Source organism: Pongo abelii, chromosome X, assembly GCF_028885655.2.
Source record: "Pongo abelii isolate AG06213 chromosome X, NHGRI_mPonAbe1-v2.0_pri, whole genome shotgun sequence".
In the NCBI taxonomy this organism is placed as follows: Eukaryota; Metazoa; Chordata; class Mammalia; order Primates; family Hominidae; genus Pongo; species Pongo abelii.
This window is the reverse complement of record NC_072008.2, coordinates 97710567-97731353: the sequence shown is the minus strand read 5'-3', so window position 1 is coordinate 97731353 and position 20787 is coordinate 97710567. Positions and strand designations below refer to the sequence as shown.

The 20787-nt window shown below is 37.4% G+C and overlaps 2 protein-coding genes across 7 annotated transcripts in view; one reads left to right on the top strand and one right to left on the bottom strand.

Annotated features, from left to right (window-relative positions):
• The window catches only part of PCDH11X (protocadherin 11 X-linked), an 837711-nt gene that overhangs the window by 506246 nt on the left and 310678 nt on the right, over positions 1 to 20787 (bottom strand). The gene's annotated exons all lie outside the window — the stretch shown is intronic.
• LOC100451951 (eukaryotic initiation factor 4A-I-like) lies at positions 4151 to 5523 on the top strand. The gene has a single exon (XM_009235029.4). The coding sequence runs from the start codon at positions 4168 to 4170 to the stop codon at positions 5386 to 5388; it is 1221 nt and encodes a 406-aa protein (XP_009233304.3). The 5' UTR covers positions 4151 to 4167; the 3' UTR covers positions 5389 to 5523.

Sequence of the window (20787 nt, the reverse complement as noted above, 5' to 3'; positions counted from 1 at the left end):
AAAAATACTAATAGAACTATTAATTTTAAAAGATACGTGTTTATACTCTAAAGCATATGTGAGGGTAAGCCGGTCAGACAAGACTTCCTAGAAGTGGAGGGGAAAGCTGACATGTTAATTTCATTGTTTTCTGGTTTTAAGGTCTTTAAGAATGCTTTGGAATGAGTCAATACATATATATATATTCCGCCCTCTTCCCTTCTTGTGAGCTTCGAGATTTTATGGTGAAGAGATCTCATGCTGCTAGTACAGCAGAAAACCATATTTTAATTCTGGGGCTTAGGGTCTCGTTTAGTTACATGTTAGTTGTATCTTGTTTTTACTTTGCTGCCTTTAAATGAAATATTTTTATGAAACATTAAGGTAATGTACATTATTATGAAGGGAAAACCAAAATTGCAGTGTTTCTGAAGGGCATATGGCTTCATAAAGCTGTTGGTGGTAGATCTGTGTTGTAGGATGGAAATCTATAGCAGAAGTAATCTGTGGCTCAAGAAAAATGGTGGCTGCCAACTACCTGCATATGAATGAAACATTTGTGGCCCTTAAGAGACTACTGTTTTAAAACAGCAGTATGCATGCATGACCATAAATACATTTGACATTTATACAGCCCGGCTCTAATCTCAGTGTTCTCTGCATGTGGAACAGCAAGAGCCATAAATGTTATTACACATTGCTCCTTAATATGCAAAGGTGAACCTGTATACTCAGTACATATTGCCTCAGCTTGTTAATGAGCATTTCATGGACTGTGTAACTGCTGAACTACATTCTGCTAGAAACATTTGAGTTGATCCTTCAGGCCTTATGTTTCAGCAAGCTTGTTCTCACTTTGATGTATAAATTAGAGCAATACATTGAAGGGACCCAGGGGTTACTTGATGTTGAATCTTTCCTGTGAAATTGAATATAGCTCTCTTCAAATGTGCTTCTGAAGCATTTTTTTTCCTTCCTGTATTTAATGTGGAAGAATTTCTACTGCTACAGAAATAAACCTCTAGATTAAAAATTACTTGTATTTACTTTAATAAAAAATTAGTCTATGGCCTTTCCCTTGCATTATACGAGGAAATAAGAGAGTGAATCTCAAAGAAACACTTACGCTAGTATATACAGATCCCTTTGTTATTTGTTCTTCAAGAGAATAAAGGGAGTATTTGTGTGAATATGGTATTACTTTTTTTTTTTTTTTGAGACAGAGTTTTGGTGTTTCACCCCGGCTGGAGTAAAGTGGCTGATCCCGGCTCACTGCAACCTCCCCACCCCCAGGTTCAAGTGAGTCTCCTGCCTCAGCCTCCCGAGTAGCTGGGATTATAGGTGCCCGCCACCACACTCGGCTAATTTTTGTATTTTGGTAGAGACGGGGTTTTGCTATGTTGGCCAGCCTCGTCTCGAACTCCTGACCTCAGGTGATCCACCCGCCTTGGCCTCCCAAAGTGTTAGGATTACAGGCGTGAGCACCATGCCTACCACAGTATTACTTTTTGAGGACTTTTTCCCTACCCTTTACAAGTTTAAAGACATAAAAGGATTGAACTGGAGGAAATCTTAGAAATCCCCAAGTTCTGAACCTCATTTTATAGAAAAACATGTTCAGGTTCATATTGCAAAAGAGGCCTTCCCAAAAACACACAACTAATTCCTAACAAGGTTTCCTAATCCTCAGGATGGTATTCTACATACTATATAACACTGCTAACCCAACACTGATTTTTTTAATTATAAAATAAATTTGCTGGCTGAGCACGGTGGCTCATGTCTGTAATCCCAGCACTATGAGAGGTCCAGGATGGTGGACTGTTTGAGCCCAGGAGTTCAAGACCAGCCTGGGCAACATAGTGAGACCCTGTCTCTACAAAAAAATAGAAAACATTTGCTAGGCATGGTGGCACATGACTGTAGTCCCATCTACTCAAGAGGCTGAGGAGTGAGGATCGCTTGAGCCCAGGAGGGGGAGTTACAATGAGCCGTGATTGTACCTCTGCACTCCAGCCTGGGCAACAGAGGGAGACCCTGTCTCAAAAAATAATAATAGATAAATAAATCAATAAGTAACATAAAAACACATTTGCTAAAATAAGAAAACAGCCAGAAAGATTATCTAAGAATTTAATTTTCTTGGAGCTTTCTACATCTGTCTACACCTGCATTAATGCTAATGTATTAATATTAGTTTTGGCCTCCAATGCCTTTAAAAGTTGTATTGGATCAATCTGAAAAATCTAAGAAGATGGTAGAAAGAGCTGTTACTCTTTGTTCCTTGATTCTCTGTTGAGCTCAATAACTTAATGTGCCATCATGAGTAAATTTTAAAGATTAGAAATCAGTTTTGAATTAAGTAAATATTATAGGCTATTTAATAAAACATACCTTCAAGATGATCTATGAATACCAAAATAATGTCTGAATGGATTAACCCCAGTTCTGGTCAAAGTCTTAAGAAAAATTGAAAATATATTTCAAGTATGTCATTCTAAGCATTAAAAGTAAGTGTTGAGCTAACTAAAACACTCACATTTACGTGCCTTACAAACATGCTGCTGCAGAGTATACATTTTACATTTTAAATTATGGGCAACTATCACTCAGAGAAACTATGGATCTGAGAATATAATTCCACTGAAGCTATGTTACGTGAGAGAGACTTAGTAGTAGAAATCTCTCTGTGATGGTTAATATTAAGTGTCAATTTGTTTGGATTGAAGGATGCAAAGTATTGTTTCTGGGTGTGTCTGTGAGGGTGTTGCCAGAGGAGATTAACATTCGAGTCAGTGAACTGGGAAAGGCCAACTCACCCTCAGTCTGGTTGGGCATCATCCAATCACTTGCCAGCGAAGCTAGAAAAGGCAGTCAGAAGAAGGTGGGATGAGCCGACATGCTGAGTCTTCCTCTGGATGCTCCCTGTCCTCGAACATCAGACTCCAAGTTCTTCAGTTTTTGGACTCTTGGATTTACACCAGTGGTTTGCCAGGGGCTCTCAGGCCTTCAGCCACAGACTGAAGGCTAAACTGTTGGCTTCCCTACTTTCGAGGTTTTGGGACTTGGAATGAGCCACTACTGGCTTCCTAGGTCTTCAGCTTGCAGACGGTCTATCGTGGGACTTCACCTTGTGATCCTGTGAGTCAGTTCTCCTTAATAAACTCCCTTTAATATATACATATATACTATTAGTTCTGTCCCTCTAGAAAACCCTGACTAATACAGTCTCCTTCTAGTTAAATACATATTTTTTCATTATTTTCTTTCTGCTTGAAACTAGAAGAATACAATTAAACTTTATTGCTCTGCAAAACTTGTGGTCCATGAATACCTCACAATAAATATGTGTTTCATTTAACACATATTTATTGAGTACCCAAATACGGTCATGTTGATCTAGTCTACATAGATAACTGCAATATAAAGTAGTGGTAAGAATAAATGATAATTGGTATTGGAGATCAATGGATAGAGAGGTCAGTTCCAGTTGTTATGAATTAGAAGACTTCATGGGGAGAGTTTAACTTCAAAAATGGAAAGGGACTGGGCACAGTGTCTCATGCCTGTAATCCCAACACTTTGGGAGGCTGAGGAGGGCGGATCACCTGAGGTCAGGAATTCGAGACCAGCCTGACCAAAATGGCAAAACCCCAGCCGGGCATGGTGGCGGGGGCCTGTAATCCCAGCTACTCGGGGAGGCTGAGACAGGAGAATTGCTTGAACCTGGGAGGCAGAGGTTGCAGTGAGCCGAACTCGCGCCATTGCACTCCAGCCTGGGCAACAGAGCAAGACTCCATCTCAAAAATAAATAAATAAATAAATGGAAAGGACAGGTGACATTCTTTTGATCCAGTAGGGGTGCAGGGTAGGAGAGGAGAGCTTCCAAGATGGAAGCTGCAAGTTTATGCAAGGCAGGGAGCAAGGAAACCACAAGGTATGTTTAGACAATGTTCAGAAAATAAGTTTGGATGAGACAAAGTGTTTGTGTAAAGGAAGAAGAAGCAGAAACTACAATTGGGATATAAAGAACCTAGAAAGATTTTGATCTTTGCCTTTAGGAAAGTGATTTTTAAAAGTTAGAAAAGTTTACAATTTGTAATACACCTCTCCACCTTTTTAATGGAAATTCAACAGAATCAAAGCCACAATATAGAAAATAGATAAAAAGGCTAGTTTCTAAGGATCATGTCTGCGAGCCAGGATTCCGGATCCAGAGACAATGGCCCCAATGGGATGGAGCCCGAAGGCGTCATCAAGAGTAACTGGAATGAGATTGTTGACAGCTTTGATGACATGAATCTCTCGGAGTCCCTTCTCTGTGGCATCTACGCCTATGGTTTTGAGAAGCCCTCTGCCATCCAGCAGCAAGCCATTCTACCTTGTATCAGGGGTTATGATGTAATCGCTCAAGCCCAATCTGGGACTGGGAAAACGGCCACATTTGCCATATCGATTCTGCAGCAGATTGAATTAGATCTAAAAGCCACCCAGGCCTTTGTCCTAGCACCCACTCGAGAATTGGCTCAGCAGATACAGAAGGTGGTCATGGCACTAGTAGACTACATGGGTGCCTCCTGTCATGCCTGTATCAGGGGCACCAATGTGCGTGCTGAGGTGCAGAAACTGCAGATGGAAGCTCCCCACATCATCGTGGGTACCCCTGGCCGTGTGTTTGATATGCTTAACCGGAGATACCTGTCTCCCAAATACATCAAGATGTTTGTACTGGATGAAGCTGACGAAATGTTAAGCCGTGGATTCAAGGACCAGATCTATGACATATTCCAAAAGCTCAACAGCAACACCCAGGTAGTTTTGCTGTCAGCTACAATGCCTTCTGATGTGCTTGAGGTGACCAAGAAGTTCATGAGGGACCCCATTCGGATTCTTGTCAAGAAAGAAGAGTTGACCCTGGAGGGTATCCGCCAATTCTACATCCACGTGGAACGAGAGGAGTGGAAGCTGGACACACTATGTGACTTGTATGAAACCCTGACCATCACCCAGGCAGTCATTTTCATCAACACCCGGAGGACAGTGGACTGGCTCACCGAGAAGATGCATGCTCGAGATTTCACTGTCTCTGCCATGCATGGAGATATGGACCAAAAGGAACGAGACGTGATCACGAGGGAGTTTCGTTCTGGCTCTAGCAGAGTTTTGATTACCACTGGCCTGCTGGCCAGAGGCACTGATGTGCAGCAGGTTTCTTTAGTCATCAACTATGACCTTCCCACCAACAGGGAAAACTATATCCACAGAATCGGTCGAGGTGGACGGTTTGGCCGTAAAGGTGTGGCTATTAACATGGTGACAGAAGAAGACAAGAGGACTCTTCGAGACATTGAGACCTTCTACAACACCTCCATTGAGGAAATGCCCCTCAATGTTGCTGACCTCATCTGAGGGGCTGTCCTGCCACCCAGCCCCATCCAGGGCTCAATCTTGGGGGGCTGAGGAGCAGCAGGAGAGGGGAGGGAAGGGAGCCAAGGGATAGACATCTTGTCATTTTTTTTTTTGAATAAATGTCACTTTTTGAGGCAAAAAAAAAAATAGATAAAAAGGTAGGTATTATGGTTAAAGTAGTACTGTTCCTTCCCCTGAATCTAACCCCTATACACTCACTGACCTTCCTCAAATATTTCAGATCTGCAAATAGTTTTAAGCAAAAATAAGGGCATAGGTTCTTCAGGGAAGTTAATCAATAAACCAAGTGTTTTAAATATAATCTAGCACTGGTGTTAATCTCTTGCACCCAAAATAGAAAGTATAAATCACTGCCTTTTTTAGAGTTAATTTACACTGAAACAACTTGAGTAATTCTTCAAAGAAGCTTCAAATGATCAACTTTAGCAATTAATTATAATTAGGACTCAGGTGCCATGATTTAAAAAAAAATTGAAAAATGGCTGAACAAACTAATAGCAAAATTTTCTTAATCATAAACTCATTAGTAGGCGCCTCATGATGAATTAAATCTATAAATGGATTATCATGGTGAAATAAAAGATAAGTGAATGATTTTAAAATTAATATAAGTAAACAACACAATGGTATCAAATTGTCATAAGAAAACATTATAATAAATCTCTATCTAAAAAGTGAACATGCCTATTGAAATTGTCCACACAAATGACAGTAGGTAGCAATTATAGGATGAAAATCATTAATAGTTTAACTGATTTGCATTTTCCATTAAGAGAAAATATCAAAATACCAAACATTTCAGGAATTCTTTGGGAAAGAATTTATTTCAAAAATTTAAAACAGTAAGACACTATGGTAACTATACTTTTTTTTTTTTTTTTTTTACCAGAACCTCACCCTGCCCCAGATACTATCTGTTTGCCAAGCCTCTCTCAAATCTATGAGCCTGCCTGCTATGATGCAGCTGTCTTCTGCACAAATAGCACATGTCTTATCTTCCCTGTCCTGATCATACACAGTTGTTCATCTTGTATACTCTCTCTTATGAAATTATAAGCTCCATAAGAGCAAAGATTATAGCTTATAGCTGATACTTTTTTTTTTTTTTTTTGGTATTCCTGGTTGTGTGATAATCAGTGCAGTTTAGAAAAATGAGCATTAGAGGCTGGGCGCAGTGGCTCACGCCTGTAATCCTAGCACTTTGGGAGGGCTAGGTGGGTGGATCACGAGGTCAGGGGATCGAGACCATCCTGGCTAACACGGTGAAACCCCGTCTCTACTAAAAATACAAAAAAATTAGCTGCGCAAGGTGGCAGGCGCCTGTAGTCCCAGCTACTCGGGAGGCTGAGGCAGGAGAATGGCGTGAACCTGGGAGGTGGAGTTTGCAGTAAGCCGAGATCGGCCACTGCACTCCAGCCTGGGAGACAGAGTGAGACTCTGTCTCAAATAAATAAATAAATAAATGAAAAATGAGCATTAGAGTGGGGTTGTGAAATAGCCTCAGTTCTGTCACTAACTGTGTGACTTGGGAAACTATTTTATATTTCAGAATTTCAATTTTCACTTTTGTAAAATGATGACATCGGACTATATCTTCTAGGGCTCTTTCAACTTAGTGATGCTGTGACTAAAGGAAACTGGATAAATAAATGCTTTTTTTTAAAATTTCCTATACATTTTCCTTCTTACATTCTACCTTAAAATTAAAAAAAATGAAATATTAACTTGAGGAAATTTATTTTCATCCAGTAGCATTACATTTTTATTTAAGTTGAGTAGATACAGCTCATATGAACAATTTCTAATAAATAGAGGGGCAACTACATTTTCATGAAAAAATTCATTTCCCATTAATAACTAGAAGCATTGAGTAGAATATGAAATTTCTAGACAGACTTTTAAAAAACTACTGATAAAACCTCATCTGTATTGCGAAAACATATGCTTAGAAAGTAGTTGACGCTGATTTTTTTTTTTTTTTTTTTTTTTTTTTAGCGTTAGGTGATTCAAATCCAGCTCAGAAAGTTTAAGGCTAATACAGAGCTTACTTTCATATTCTCCAAACCTACAGAGAATGCTGGTAATAAAATATCACTGCTGCAGACTAAACTAAATAAGGCTCATAATAATCTTTCCTTTGCCAAGTATTTAGCAGGTCTGTCCAGGTGAAAATATTTGCTGTTTGCAGAGCTACCAAAGGCCTAGAATACCCCAGATGTTGACCGCATTTACATGTTAACACAACTTAAGAAAGGTTATCAGCATGTCCTGGTTCCTCTAAGAAAACAAAGGAGAGCCAGAAAGGGATATTTGGAGCTATCAAGAATATGGTGTGCTGTGAAAAGAAATTAAATTTTTAGACCCCAAACTCATTTATCCAAAGGGAAAAGGCAAGCTGGGAACTGAGTCACACAAACCTGCCTCCCCGTTTTGGTTCCTCGATGAGATGGCTACCAGATGAAAGGCTACATGCCTCCCCCATATTTTGCCCACAAGGAAATTCCTGGTGAGGTGTTAAAAACTTCTCCATGGCCGTGCAAATTGATAGCTTATCTTTACAGGTGCAGTCACCCAGCCCGCCAGACAAAAATGCATAGCTGATTGTTCCCCTTCCCCATTTTGTCTGTGTTATGTAAAATGCAGATTCTTTACATTTTTCCTCTGCCCCCTTGTTTATGTAAAAACTGTGTGCTTCTCAATATCCCACCCTTTCCCTTTTAAATTTGGAGCCCTCAAAATTATCTTTGGAGAAAGGCATAGACCTGTCTCCCGGGTGCATCCTTAATTTTGGCAAATGAATCTCCTAAAATGATTGAGGCTTGTCATTTTCCTCGGTTGACAGTGTCTACTGAAATTCAAAACTTTTTCTTTGATTTGTTTAGGTATCTCGTCTATATTGGCATTGGTACTGTGAAATCTTAGTCTAAGATTTTATTTTTCTCTTTCTTTGTAAGATCCTAAGATTTATGTATTCCAATTGAATTACTTAGTCTATACAATACAAATCTCATTTTCAATAAGCTGGAACTTTCATAGACCTTCTAATTTGTTTTATTCACAATCTTTCAAGGATAAATTTAAAATAAAAACCCTTTTAAATATACGATTGATTTATATTTAGGGACTAATCAATCTATAAAAGTAGCTATTTCAATTATGAAATAACTTAAAGAAAAGATTAACTGCTGAGAAAAATTGCAGCTCCATCGGTCAATAGCTAAATTATACAGTGCTTTATTCAATAACTATATCTTCAAAAAATAACTTCCTAGTCTTGAAACTATCTTTGCAAAAATTATAACTGAGGATATTATGATAGTGAAAGAGATTAGACCTAATCAACTCCATCTTGCTTCTAACCTTTAAGCTGTCCTTGTTCATTCCTAGGCATAGGCCAAACTAACCTTGGGAAGGAATTTAGTTTGTGGTTTGACTCTGAAACGAAATTATAGCCCTTTCCCAAAAAGACTCCCTTCTTGCTTTGGGCCCAGCGGGCCTTTGTAGGACTAACAAACTAGCTACAAGAGTAGGAATTACGTTTAGGGGTCATGCAGCTTCTGGCTGCAAGAGTCTGAACCTCACCAAATTGTTCCTGGAGATAACATCACTATTTTAAAACCTAAGATCAGTGCTTGAGATATTTTGCAAACCCTGCACTTGATGGATTAGCCGATACCACCCAGACTGGTAATCTGGCTCAACCAGTTCTGTGATCCCACCCAGGAACAGAAGACAACAAGAAAACCTCACTTCGACCCCCTATGATTCCATCTTCAACCCGAACAATCAGTACTTCCCACTTCCCAAGCCCCTACTGCCAAGTTATCTTTAATGTTTTTTTTGAGATGGAGTCTCCCTCTGTCGCCCAGGCTGGAGTGCAGTGGGATGATCTCGGCTCACAGCAACCTCCGTCTCCTGGACTCAACAAGTAATTCTCCGACCTCAGCCTCCCGAGTAGCTGGGACTACAGGCGCTCGCCACCACGCCCAACTAATTTTTGCATTTTTAGTAGAGACGGAGTTTCACCACGTTAGCCAGGCTGGTCTCAAGTGATCCACCCGCCTCGGCCTCCCAAAGTGCTGGGATTACAGGCATGAGCCACCATGCCTGGCCCAAGTTATCTTTAAAAACTCCAGTCCCCAAGCACTCCTCCAAATGCTCAGGTAGGCTGATTTGAGTAATAATAAAACTCCAGTCTCCCACACAGCCGGCTCTGAGTGAATTACTCTTTCTCCATTGCAGTCCCCCTGTCTTAATAAATCGTCTCTGTCTAGGCAGCGGGCAAGGTGAACCTGTTGGGCGGTTACAGTATTACATAACTTATAATGATAATAGAACATTTTACCTAACATTATTCAATGCTTAACAGGACATAATTTAGGTTAATATTAGGTAATCCTGACCATAGTTATCTATGCATTTTAATTCTATGTCTCTACCTCTTACAGCTTATCAAAACGAAAAGGAATAATATATCCTATAGCAAAGTTAACACTTCGTATTTCAAAGGATGAGAGGTTATGTTTACGGATGCGTTACTGGAATTCTATTTAAAAAGTATTTCCTCCCACACTCTTCTATCAAAAACCAGCTATGTAGTAAAGGTCAGAGTGGAAAACAGAGTAGTATGCATTATATTATATGTGTACCATAATGGTGAAACATTATATTGACAGATTTAGGGAAAGCTTTTTTTTTTTTTAATCATATTGAGGTATAAAAGACAAAAATCAATGTAGCCGAAAACTAACCTCAGAATGACAGTGTTTTATATTTTTCTAAGCCTCTACCAAAAATTTATTTCACTTTCCTACTTAATATTCAAAATGGATGCATGCTGATTTGAAGTACAGTATCTTGCCAAGGCAGTCAGCCTTAGAAATACTAAATCCCTTTTACTTTTTTAAATCACAATGTTAAATTCTCCTGAGTGAATCACAAGTCCAAGGTGGCTGAATGCACTTGCCAGTCTATTGCTATTGAAGCACCTTAATGACATAAAGAAGAAGAAACCAATGAACATTGTTATATATTTCATTTGATACTGATGTAGACATTTTGAGGAAATCTGCATTTTGAACCAGGTATGTTTTCAGAGCAGATCTTGGACTACATGATGTCTAAAAACTAAATAATATCCAAGGATCCTTCATGATTAAATTCTTTTCACTCAGCTTGTCAAAGAACTCTGCTTCTTTATATCAGAACTATATTTTTTCTTTATCAGTTCATATTGCTTATATACAAAGATATTTCACAAACTATCAAATAGCACTGATAAATTAATTTGACTAGTGATTTCCTATACATATTGGCGTATTGTCCATGAAAAGAGTCAAATTCTGTAAAGTATTTTAAGAGATTTATTCTGAGCCAAATATGAGTGACCATGGCCCATGACACAGCCCTCAGGAGGTCCTGAGAACATGTGCCCAAGGTGGTTGGGGTACAGCTTGGTTTTATATATTTTAGGGAAGTATGAGACATCAATCAAATACATTTAAGAAATACATTGGTTTGGTTCAGAAAGGTGGGACAACTCAAAGTGGGGGCTTTGAGTTCAAGCGATTCTCCTGCCTCAGCCTCCCGAGTAGCAGGGATTACAGGCATGTGCCAACCGTGCCCTGCTAAGTTTGTATTTTTAGTAGAGACGGGGTTTCTCCATGTTGGTCAGGCTGGTCTCGAACTCCCGACCTCAGGTGATCCGCCTGCCTCAGCCTCCCAAAGTACTGGGATTACAGGCGTGAGCCACCGCGCCCAGCCTCTTGGTGATTTAGACAATGGATTCCATTAACATGGTAACCCTTTTAGGTAACCCAAAAGTACCTAAGACAGCTCTCAAATTTGTGAACTCAAAAGTATCTGAGACAGGTCTCAATCAGTTTAGAACGTTTATTTTGCCAAGGTTAAGGACATGCCCATGACAGCCTCCAGAGGCCCTGAAAATATGCCCAGGGTGGTCAGGGTACAGCTTGCTTTTATACATTTTGAGGAGACATCATACATCAATCAATACATGTAAGATTTACATTGGTTCCATCTGGAAGGGCAGAATAACTCAAAGTGATGAAGGGATTGAGGAGGGGGATTGGGGGGTGGCTTCCAGGTAACAGATAGATTTAAAAATGTTCTGATTGGCAATTGGCTGAAAGAGAGTTATCAATAGAAAGGAATGTTTGGATTAAGTTAAGGGGTTGTGGAGACCTTGATTTTATCATGCAGAGGAGGCCTCCAAGTAATAGGCTTCTGAGAGAATACATTGTAAATGTTTCTTATCACATTTAAGATCTGTGTTGATGCTAATGCTGGTGGGATGTATAGTGAGGCATGTACCTTCCCCTCTTCTGTCATGTCCTGAACTGGTTTTTCAGGTTAACTGTGGAATGCCCTTGGCCAAGAGGAGGGGTCCATTCAGATGATTGGATGGCCTTAGAATCTATTTTTGGTTAATAGTGCCACACAGCTAAATCCAAGAGAGCATCTTAGAAAATGTAAGTGATACCTTGTTAACTATAGAGTTAATTCAGTATTTGAATTATTTAAAAAAGATAAACCAATAAATGATAATATGGCTTTTTAAAATTTTTCCCAGTAGGAAGTTTTTATAATATTTTAATCAACAGGTATTTGAGGAATGCCAAGTCAAATAGTAGATATCAAAAACTTAGTAAAATAAATATTTATTAAAGATTAACACAAAGTGTCTGGAATTGCACAAAATTGATAAAAATATATACTGTGTGTTACTTCCAATTTTGCTCAATAGCCGCATATTTTAAAAATTTGCAATAATTACTTTGCTAAGATGGCAAGAACATACACAAACAACAATGAAAAAGAACAAAATGTCTGAGTAAACATAGCCAGAATTGTTCAATAGTCATAAGAAAAATCTTTAACATAATTCCGGACAAAAATCTAGGATGGAATAAAAGAAAAGACATGATGTAATCTTGGGTAGAAGGATTCAGCATCATAAGGCTGATGCTGAATTAACATCAAAGTTAACATCAAAATTCGTGTGATTCCAACAAGAACAGCAACATTTTTAGAGCTAGATAAATTGATTCTAAAGTTAATCTGACTCAACAATCCCATTTCTAGAAATATGGATAAATGATATGTGTGAAAGGTTTTTCATTACAGCACTGTTTACCATTTTATCATTTTAAAGTTGAAAATAAGTCCCAATATCCATCTATAAGGGACTGTTTATAACAGCTATGAGATAACCTACAAATATTTGTTTATATCTACATACAGAAACTCTGGAAACATATTTGAGAAACTAATAAGAATGATTAACTGTAGAGAGAAGGATATAAGGAAGAAATAGTGACAAGCTTGGAAGAAAGGCTTCTTCGTGTGTACCTTGTTACATGGTTTTAATTTTTAAATCATCTGAATACATCGTCTGTTAAAAGTCCCCCAAAGAGAAAATATACGAACTACATATTCTGCTAAATGCTGTAAATGCTTGTTCTGTCAATATGATGGAATCTTTTAAATCTATGTTCTTTATTTTCTTTAATCATTATTTTGATTAATATATGGAGTGCAGCCATCATTCATCCTTGGCTGCTTGAAACTTGGAGTTGATTTTCAGAGAAATTATTGAGATTACTACTTTCCACTTAAACATTATACCATAGTGCACATTGAATTGGTTTTGATTACTACCAAAAGGAGTAATTTTCCCCAACAATTTTTAGCATATAAATACAAGCAGAATTTCACTGAATGACAGCAGGATACATAGCAATGAAATACACAAAAACTGAACTAAATTTTTGTGTTTTGTGTAAAAGAATGGCTCTGGTCCCTGCTCTCAAGTTGCTAACACTAAATTAACTCAAAACATGTATTGTTTGCCTATGGGCCAAAACCTGCACCTTATTCTTTTTCCATTTTTATTCTAGGCAAAAGATATTACAGAATTCAGGAGTCAAAGAATTAAAGAATTTCTTAGCAACCACAGTTTCACTGAGGTTTATTCAATTTTGGAGAATTTAATTCAAAAGATTAAAATGATGAATGTAGCTCAGCATATGACCTGCAGTTGAAGACACCTGGCTCGCAGCTTGCTTTAAGTTTGATACATGAGGTTATTTGGCATTTACTGCCTTGAAGTTCGTAGGAAGCATACTGAAAAGAAGACACAGCAACAAACTTCTGTCATTAATTTCTCTCTCACAGTTTCTGACAAGCTGGAAAGAAATGTCATTTGTATTTCTTAATTGGTTTCATTTCCACACAAGTACAGACTTTTAGTAAAAGTTTCTAAAAAGCTATACACACGAAATTATTAACAACACAAAGCACATACTGAGCCAAGGTGTGAATAGATAATTCTAACAGAAAAGTTACAAAGAAAGTCAAGATCAAAATATGATTAAGACAGGAGAGCAGTTTTTAGAGATGTTTTGGTAAAATAGATATGAGTTACTAGCCTATACTTTGTAAACATGCTTGACTTGGTCAGTATGCCATGTCATTACCCTTTTAGGAACACACAGATCCATATGTATTTACAATGATTAATTAAAAGAGAGCATTCAGGGGCCAGGTGCGGTGGCTCAGGCCTGTAATCCTAGCACTTTGGGAGGCTGAGGTGGGCTGATCACCTGAGGTTGGGAGTTCGAGACCAGCCTAACCAACATGGAGAAACCCCGTCTGTACTATAAATACAAAATTAGCTGGGTATGGTGGCGCATGTCTGTAATCCCAGCTACTCGGGAGGCTGAGGCAGGAGAATCGCTCAAACCCAGGAGGCAGAGGGTTGCTGTGAGCCAAGATCACGCCATTGCACTCCAGCCTGGGCAAAAAGAGTGAAACTCTGTCTCAAAAAAAAAAAGAAAGAGCATTTGGAGCTTCACTGGACAAGCACAACCAGCTCAGTGGATTTCTGGCAATACCAAGAACATTTTGAGAATCATGCCTGTGCTTTAACCACCATTCTAGTGTCTTAAGGGAAGCACAGAATGATGAGCAAATTCAAACATCATCTTTTGGCTTAGCCTGATGGTTTCTATGACCAACTATATGTTTATTTATGAAAGAATTTATATTATTTAATTAAAACAAAATAGAAATGAAGGTATATGGTATCACAATCATGTTCATTATTAGTTTTGTGTCTTGCTGTAGAAACACATTTAGTGAGTGCTTACCTATCATTGGAGTTGAATCTACCTCCCCCTTAATTTGTTCTTGGGCTCAATTTCCGACCACACAACCTCACAACATAAAATGTAGTTTTGGTTACTCAGATTAGTGTAGGCCGGGAAACATTGGCGCAAGAAGAAAAAATAAAATAATAAATCCTTAGGATCAATAAGACATCATCTGTTACCTCATTTTTTTCCCTAAAATATTTGTGCTTTAGGAATGAATTTCATTATTTGAATACATACATATATGTACAAGCAGTCGGCACCTTGTATCCACAGGTTCCACATTCTTGATTTCAAGCAACTGAGGATCAAAAATATTTTAAAAGCCCAATACAAATAACAATACTACAATAAAAAGTAATACAAATAAATATAATACAGTATAATGACTATTTACATAGCATTTATGTTGTATTAGTAATCTAGAAATAATTAATATATATTAATATTAATATATAATTAATAATATATATTATTAATACAGTATAATGACTATTTACATAGCATTTATGTTGTATAAGTAATCTAGAAATAATTTAAAATATACAGGAGAAGGTGTGTAGACTATATGTAAATACTATGTATCATTTTATATAAGGGACTTGAGCGTCTAAGGATTTTGGTATTATAGGGGTGCTAGAACCAATCCCTTAAAGATACCAAGGGAGGACTGAATATAAATATACATATATATAGCACATACATAAATAAAGTGAGGATTCATATATTGAAATTCTATGGAGTTCTGTGTAATTCATAACTCATTTTTACTTATCAAACTGTAATCTATAGCTTTATGTATTAACTGAGTATCAATTCTGCTAAATATCAAATTTTTCATATGAATGTACACCATCATTAGAGATGCAAAGACTTAGAAAGGAAATGAAAAGAAAAAAATAAAATATATTCGTGTTGGGGGAATGGTGTAATGAAAAAAATATATTTCCCCTCATCTTTCCTGAGAACTTTTTCAATTTTTTTTTTTTTTTTCCTGAGACAAGGGCTCAGTCTGTTGCCCAGGCTGGAATGCAGTGGTGTGAACACAACAAGGCAGCCATGACCTCCTGGGCTCAAGCAATCCTTCCATCTCAGCCTCCCAAGTAGCTAGGACCACAAGTGCACACCACCCGGCCAGTTTTTAAATTTTTTTGTAGAGATGGGTCTCGGTATTTTTCCCAGGCTGGTCTCAAACTCCTGGGCTAAGTGATTCTCCCACCTCAGCCTCACAAAGTACTGGGATTACAGGTGTGAGCCACCATGCATGGCCCCTGACTTTTTCAATTTTACTTTCTAATCTTAGAGGAGAAAATAAACAAAATTAAAGAGAAATGTAAGCAAGATTATCAATAGTTTACACCTTCTTATTAGCTAAAATGGCACCATCACCAGATGAACATCTCTGTCTAATAAAGATTGACATGAATTTGACAGATCCATTAGGCTCAGTTCCACTTTAATCCTAACTTTTCCCAGATATTCATCCATATACATACTTTGTACATCATTTTATACAATGTGTATGTATGTGATATGGTTTGGCTGTGTCCCCATCCAAATCTTCATCTTGAATTGTAGCTGTCATGATTCCCACATGTTGTGGGAGTGATCCAGTGGGAGATATTTGAATCATGGGGGTGGTTTCCCTCATACTGTTCTCGTGGTACTGAATAAGTCTCATGAGATCTGATGGTTTTTATAAGGGGTTTCCCTTTTGCTCGGCTCTCATTCTCGCTTGCCTACTGCCATGTAAGACGTGCCTTTCTCCTTATACCATGATTGTGAGGCCTCCCCAGCACATGGAACTGTGAGTCCATTAAACCTCTTTTTCTTTATAAATTACCCAGTCTCAGGTATGTCTTTATCAGCAGCATGAAAATGGACAAATACAATATGATATGTGTATATATTCATATATAGCAGGTACATACACACACACACGCACACACAAACACATACACATACACTCCACTCAGGGCCCTTAAACTGTGTATAAACTTGTCTGTTTATTCAGTCCTCTTACATAGTCCCCCTGAGAGCAACTGAAGATAATGTCCCATATGTTCAAAGTGCCTTGTATATTAAATCATAAAGGAAAAAGGGGCCTGCATATATCATTCAGAATGAATCTCCATTTCTTCAATCTGTGAATAAGGTAGACAGACTCTCCCTTGATTATCTGAAATATGAAGGAAGATTGATCTTCAGCAAGTGACTTACATTTTGGAACATATCAAACAACATTTCAATCTAACCTTACTTTCCTTCAGAAATATATGTAAGGGAAACATCTTGTCTTTGATACCCACTGTGATAACAATATAAGTAACTAATTCTATTATTTGCAGTTTTATAATCTTTAATAATTATGATAGTATATTCAAGAACTTGTCTAAAGATGTTGAACACCTTAACTTTGTTTCTAAAAGAAAAAATGCATGATGATTGGCCTAAAAGTGCTCAATGCTTCTCTTTGTCTTGGAATTTGAATAGCAAAAAGTAATTCAGAATCAACTTTGTTGCCACTTAAATAACTTCTCTAAGATTTTTCTAGGAAAATGGAAGATTTCCCAAAGTGAAGATTTTTGCCTTGTCAATCAATATCCATTAGCAATTTCACTACGTGTACAAATTTACTTACTAAAAAGCAAAGTCATTACCCTTGATATGTAGGACATAAGGTTTAAATGGCATATATTTTTATATTATGGATTGTTCAAATTTCATGCTTATAGCATATATTCACTGTATCTTTGCTGACTTTCTGCCTGAATTAGAATTTTTTTATTGTTTAAAGCTTTGAAGTAGGCTTAATTTAGGACTGTAGTGATGACAACATGAAAAAGAGGTTACTTCTAGATGAGAAACTCAATAAAAATTACAGTATGAGAGAGAAACGCAAATTCCTTCCTTTGGGATGTGCCATACTAGCCCCAGAATGAAATATTATTATTTTATTAAATATACGTTAAAAGATATATCTTATTCAGGGGTACCTACCTCTAAACAACAAACTAGAATATTGTGAAGAACATTTTAAAAATATTTTTGGAGAAAAAAACATAATATCAGGAATAGAAGTCTAAGGACATGTGGTACAAAATGTCACAAAAGTAACCAAAGAAGAAAAGAGCAGGTGAGGAGACAAAGAGAGGATATGAAATGCAGAAAAAGCCTGAAAATTAGTGAGCAATGGAAGAGTAAATGCATTAGCTTTGTTGAAACACTAATGACAACCTAGACGTTTTTGTGCTGGAAATTTCACCACAGCTGGGGATTGGGGGTTAGGGGATGGTAGGAGCCGGATTTGGGATTTGGACTTGCATTTTTATTAGCTGAAATCTCTGCAGAATTCACTTGTTGCTCCGTGTTCTTCAGTTGATAATGCATATATTACCATGTATACTGCAATGAAGGGCCTTTGTTCTTGGATATATCTTTAATGTAATTTAAATATTGATAATAATATGTGTGTTTGTGGAGTGACATCATAAACATTCAAATTAAAGAGGGATGTTAATGTTTTTCTAAACCTCTAGATATTAGAAATTACTATTTTACTTATTTCAAAATATTCTCCAAGTAAATAAAAAGCACTACAGTTGTTGTTGTTTTTCCCCAAAGCCAGAAGGTATTCATGATGGCAGAGCATATTGTCCTAGTGAATTCTGTTGTGAAAATCCAACTGTCCTAAACACTGAAGTACTAGAGGCTAGGATAATTGAAAAGTATGATAATCCAATTGGCAGACAGCCTAGTAGTGGACATGATAGAGCAGTTAAATGTCTCACATTGTCCTAGTGTATAAAATGAGGGAGAAATAAGATATTTTTCTACACCCTGATTTTTTTGTGTATTCCTTTAGGAAGAGAGAGTAAGTGGGCTTGTCCTCATATATACCTGTATATCCTCAAAGATAGAGATAAACAATTAAATCTGAATAACACCTGCATCTCATAGGGCATAAGAATACTTTTAAGCAAGAGGTTATGGCTCAAAATCAAATTTCTATTTCTAATATCTAAAGAAACAGATTCTGCAATTGATAAGTAACCTATCTCTACTCATTTTATAACATAATTCAAATGCTTTGCAAAGAAAAGTCTTGATAAAATGCTGTTGTCCATTTTTTTTTTCAGTTATTTAAACCAGTGTGTGTGGGATGTCAACAAAACAACCATGCTAGATATTATTATTTTTTAATTTAATGCTTTTTATATATATATACACACACATACACACACACACACACACACATATTACTTTTTTGTGTGATGCTGGATATTTTTAAACAGCAAAATATAAATAGGTAAAAAGGAATGAAGCTTTATGAATAAAAAATTCATATATAATTTGTGTTTAATGAAAACAGCTAGATTTAGGACTAAAAAGAAGTCATGAGTTTCAGTAAATGCACATTAAATTTGTATCTTGTAATAACCTAATTAAATGAGAAATGTGGACATTTTAATATATAAGACCCAAATGGCTCTTTAAAATGTTTGGAGAGTTCATCTCTTGCATATCACTTTATATTCTATATATTTGTCTTACAAATGCTGATACACTGGAAAATTGAGTCACTTTCCCTGATGAGTCTGAGCATGTTCTATGCCTCTTTTCTGCTCCACTAGACATTTATCATTCTTGGTGGCAAATCTGTGACTAATTTTCTCAGGCTACTGCTTTTCATACAGATAAATTCCTGAAAAATTACCAGTAAAAGGGCTGAGCATGCATAGATGAATCTCAAGAGGGAACAGTGATTAGGTATAAAATCATAGGAGACATTTGTGCCTATTCACTTTTTACCAGGCAAAGTCTATGCCAAGAATAAAGGTAATTTCTCTTACGGAATTCTTACCACCACTTTGGAACCCTGTTGTCCATAGGTTAAATAATCTATTTAAATATGGTCCGGTTCACACTGATGTAGTAATAAATTTCTTCTATAGTTCAAGCTGTAGATAAAACTATCTCATAATTAATATAGTTTTCTCTCTGAAATGGTTACATGATTTAAAATGTGCAAATTATGCTAAAAGGGAAAAGCAATGAAATAATATTTATGTATAAAAATACATTCTCGAGTATATTCCTCTTCTCACTTTTCAGCATGTGAGGATGAAAACGTACCCTCTCGCCACACAATAGTCACATTTCTCTATATACACCTTGTATCAGTCTGTTCCCGCATTGCTGTAAAGAAATACCTGAGACTGGGTAATACATAAAGAAAAGAGATTTAATTGGCTCAGCATTCTCCAGGTTGTGTAAGAAGCATAGTGGCTTCTGGGGAGGCATCAGGGAACTTTCAGTCATGGCAGAAGGTGAAGCAGGCACCTCTGACATGGCCGTAGGAGGAGGAAGAGAGTGAGGGGTGGGGTGCCACACAATTTCAAACAACCAGATCTTGCAATAACTCAATCAGCCACAATTACCACAACAACATTAAGGGGGATGGTGGTAAACCATGAGAAACTGCCCCCATCATCCAATCATCTCCTACCAGGCCCCACCTCCAACATTGGGGATTACAATAGGACATGAGATTTGGGCAAGGACACAGATCCAAACCACATCTCTGTGAAAGGGAAATATCTTGGAACCCTGAAATCACTAAGCGAAAGGGAAATGTCAAGCTGGGAACTGCTTAGGGCAAATCTGCCTCCTATTCAAAGTTACCCCCTTAGCTCATTGAGACAAATGCCTATGTGATTGTTTCCTTTGGAGAGGTTAATCAGAAACTCAAAATAATGCAAACATTTGTCTCATATCTACCTATGACCTAGAAGCTCTCTCCCCTGGAGTCATCCTGCTTTTGCCTTTCCAACCGAACTAATGTTCATCTTACATATGTTAATTGATATCTCATGTCTCCCTAAAATGTATTAAACCAAGCTGTGCTTTGACTACCTTGGGAACATGTTTTGAGGACCTCCAGAGGCTGTCATGGGCGTGTGTCCTCAACCTTGGCAACATAAACTTTCTAAAATAACTAAGAGTTGTCTCAAATTTTCAGAGTTCACATCACACAGAGATCACTAATATATACATTTGTGTTCCTTAGAGTAAGGCTGGTGTCTTCAGTGTATTACCTTGTAAAGTTCTGAAAGATATAAATTGCAGTTCCTTGCTTGCTGAGATATTGGGCAATTATACAACCACGTCAAACTACCTAGATTTGAGAATGAGGACTAAGCTC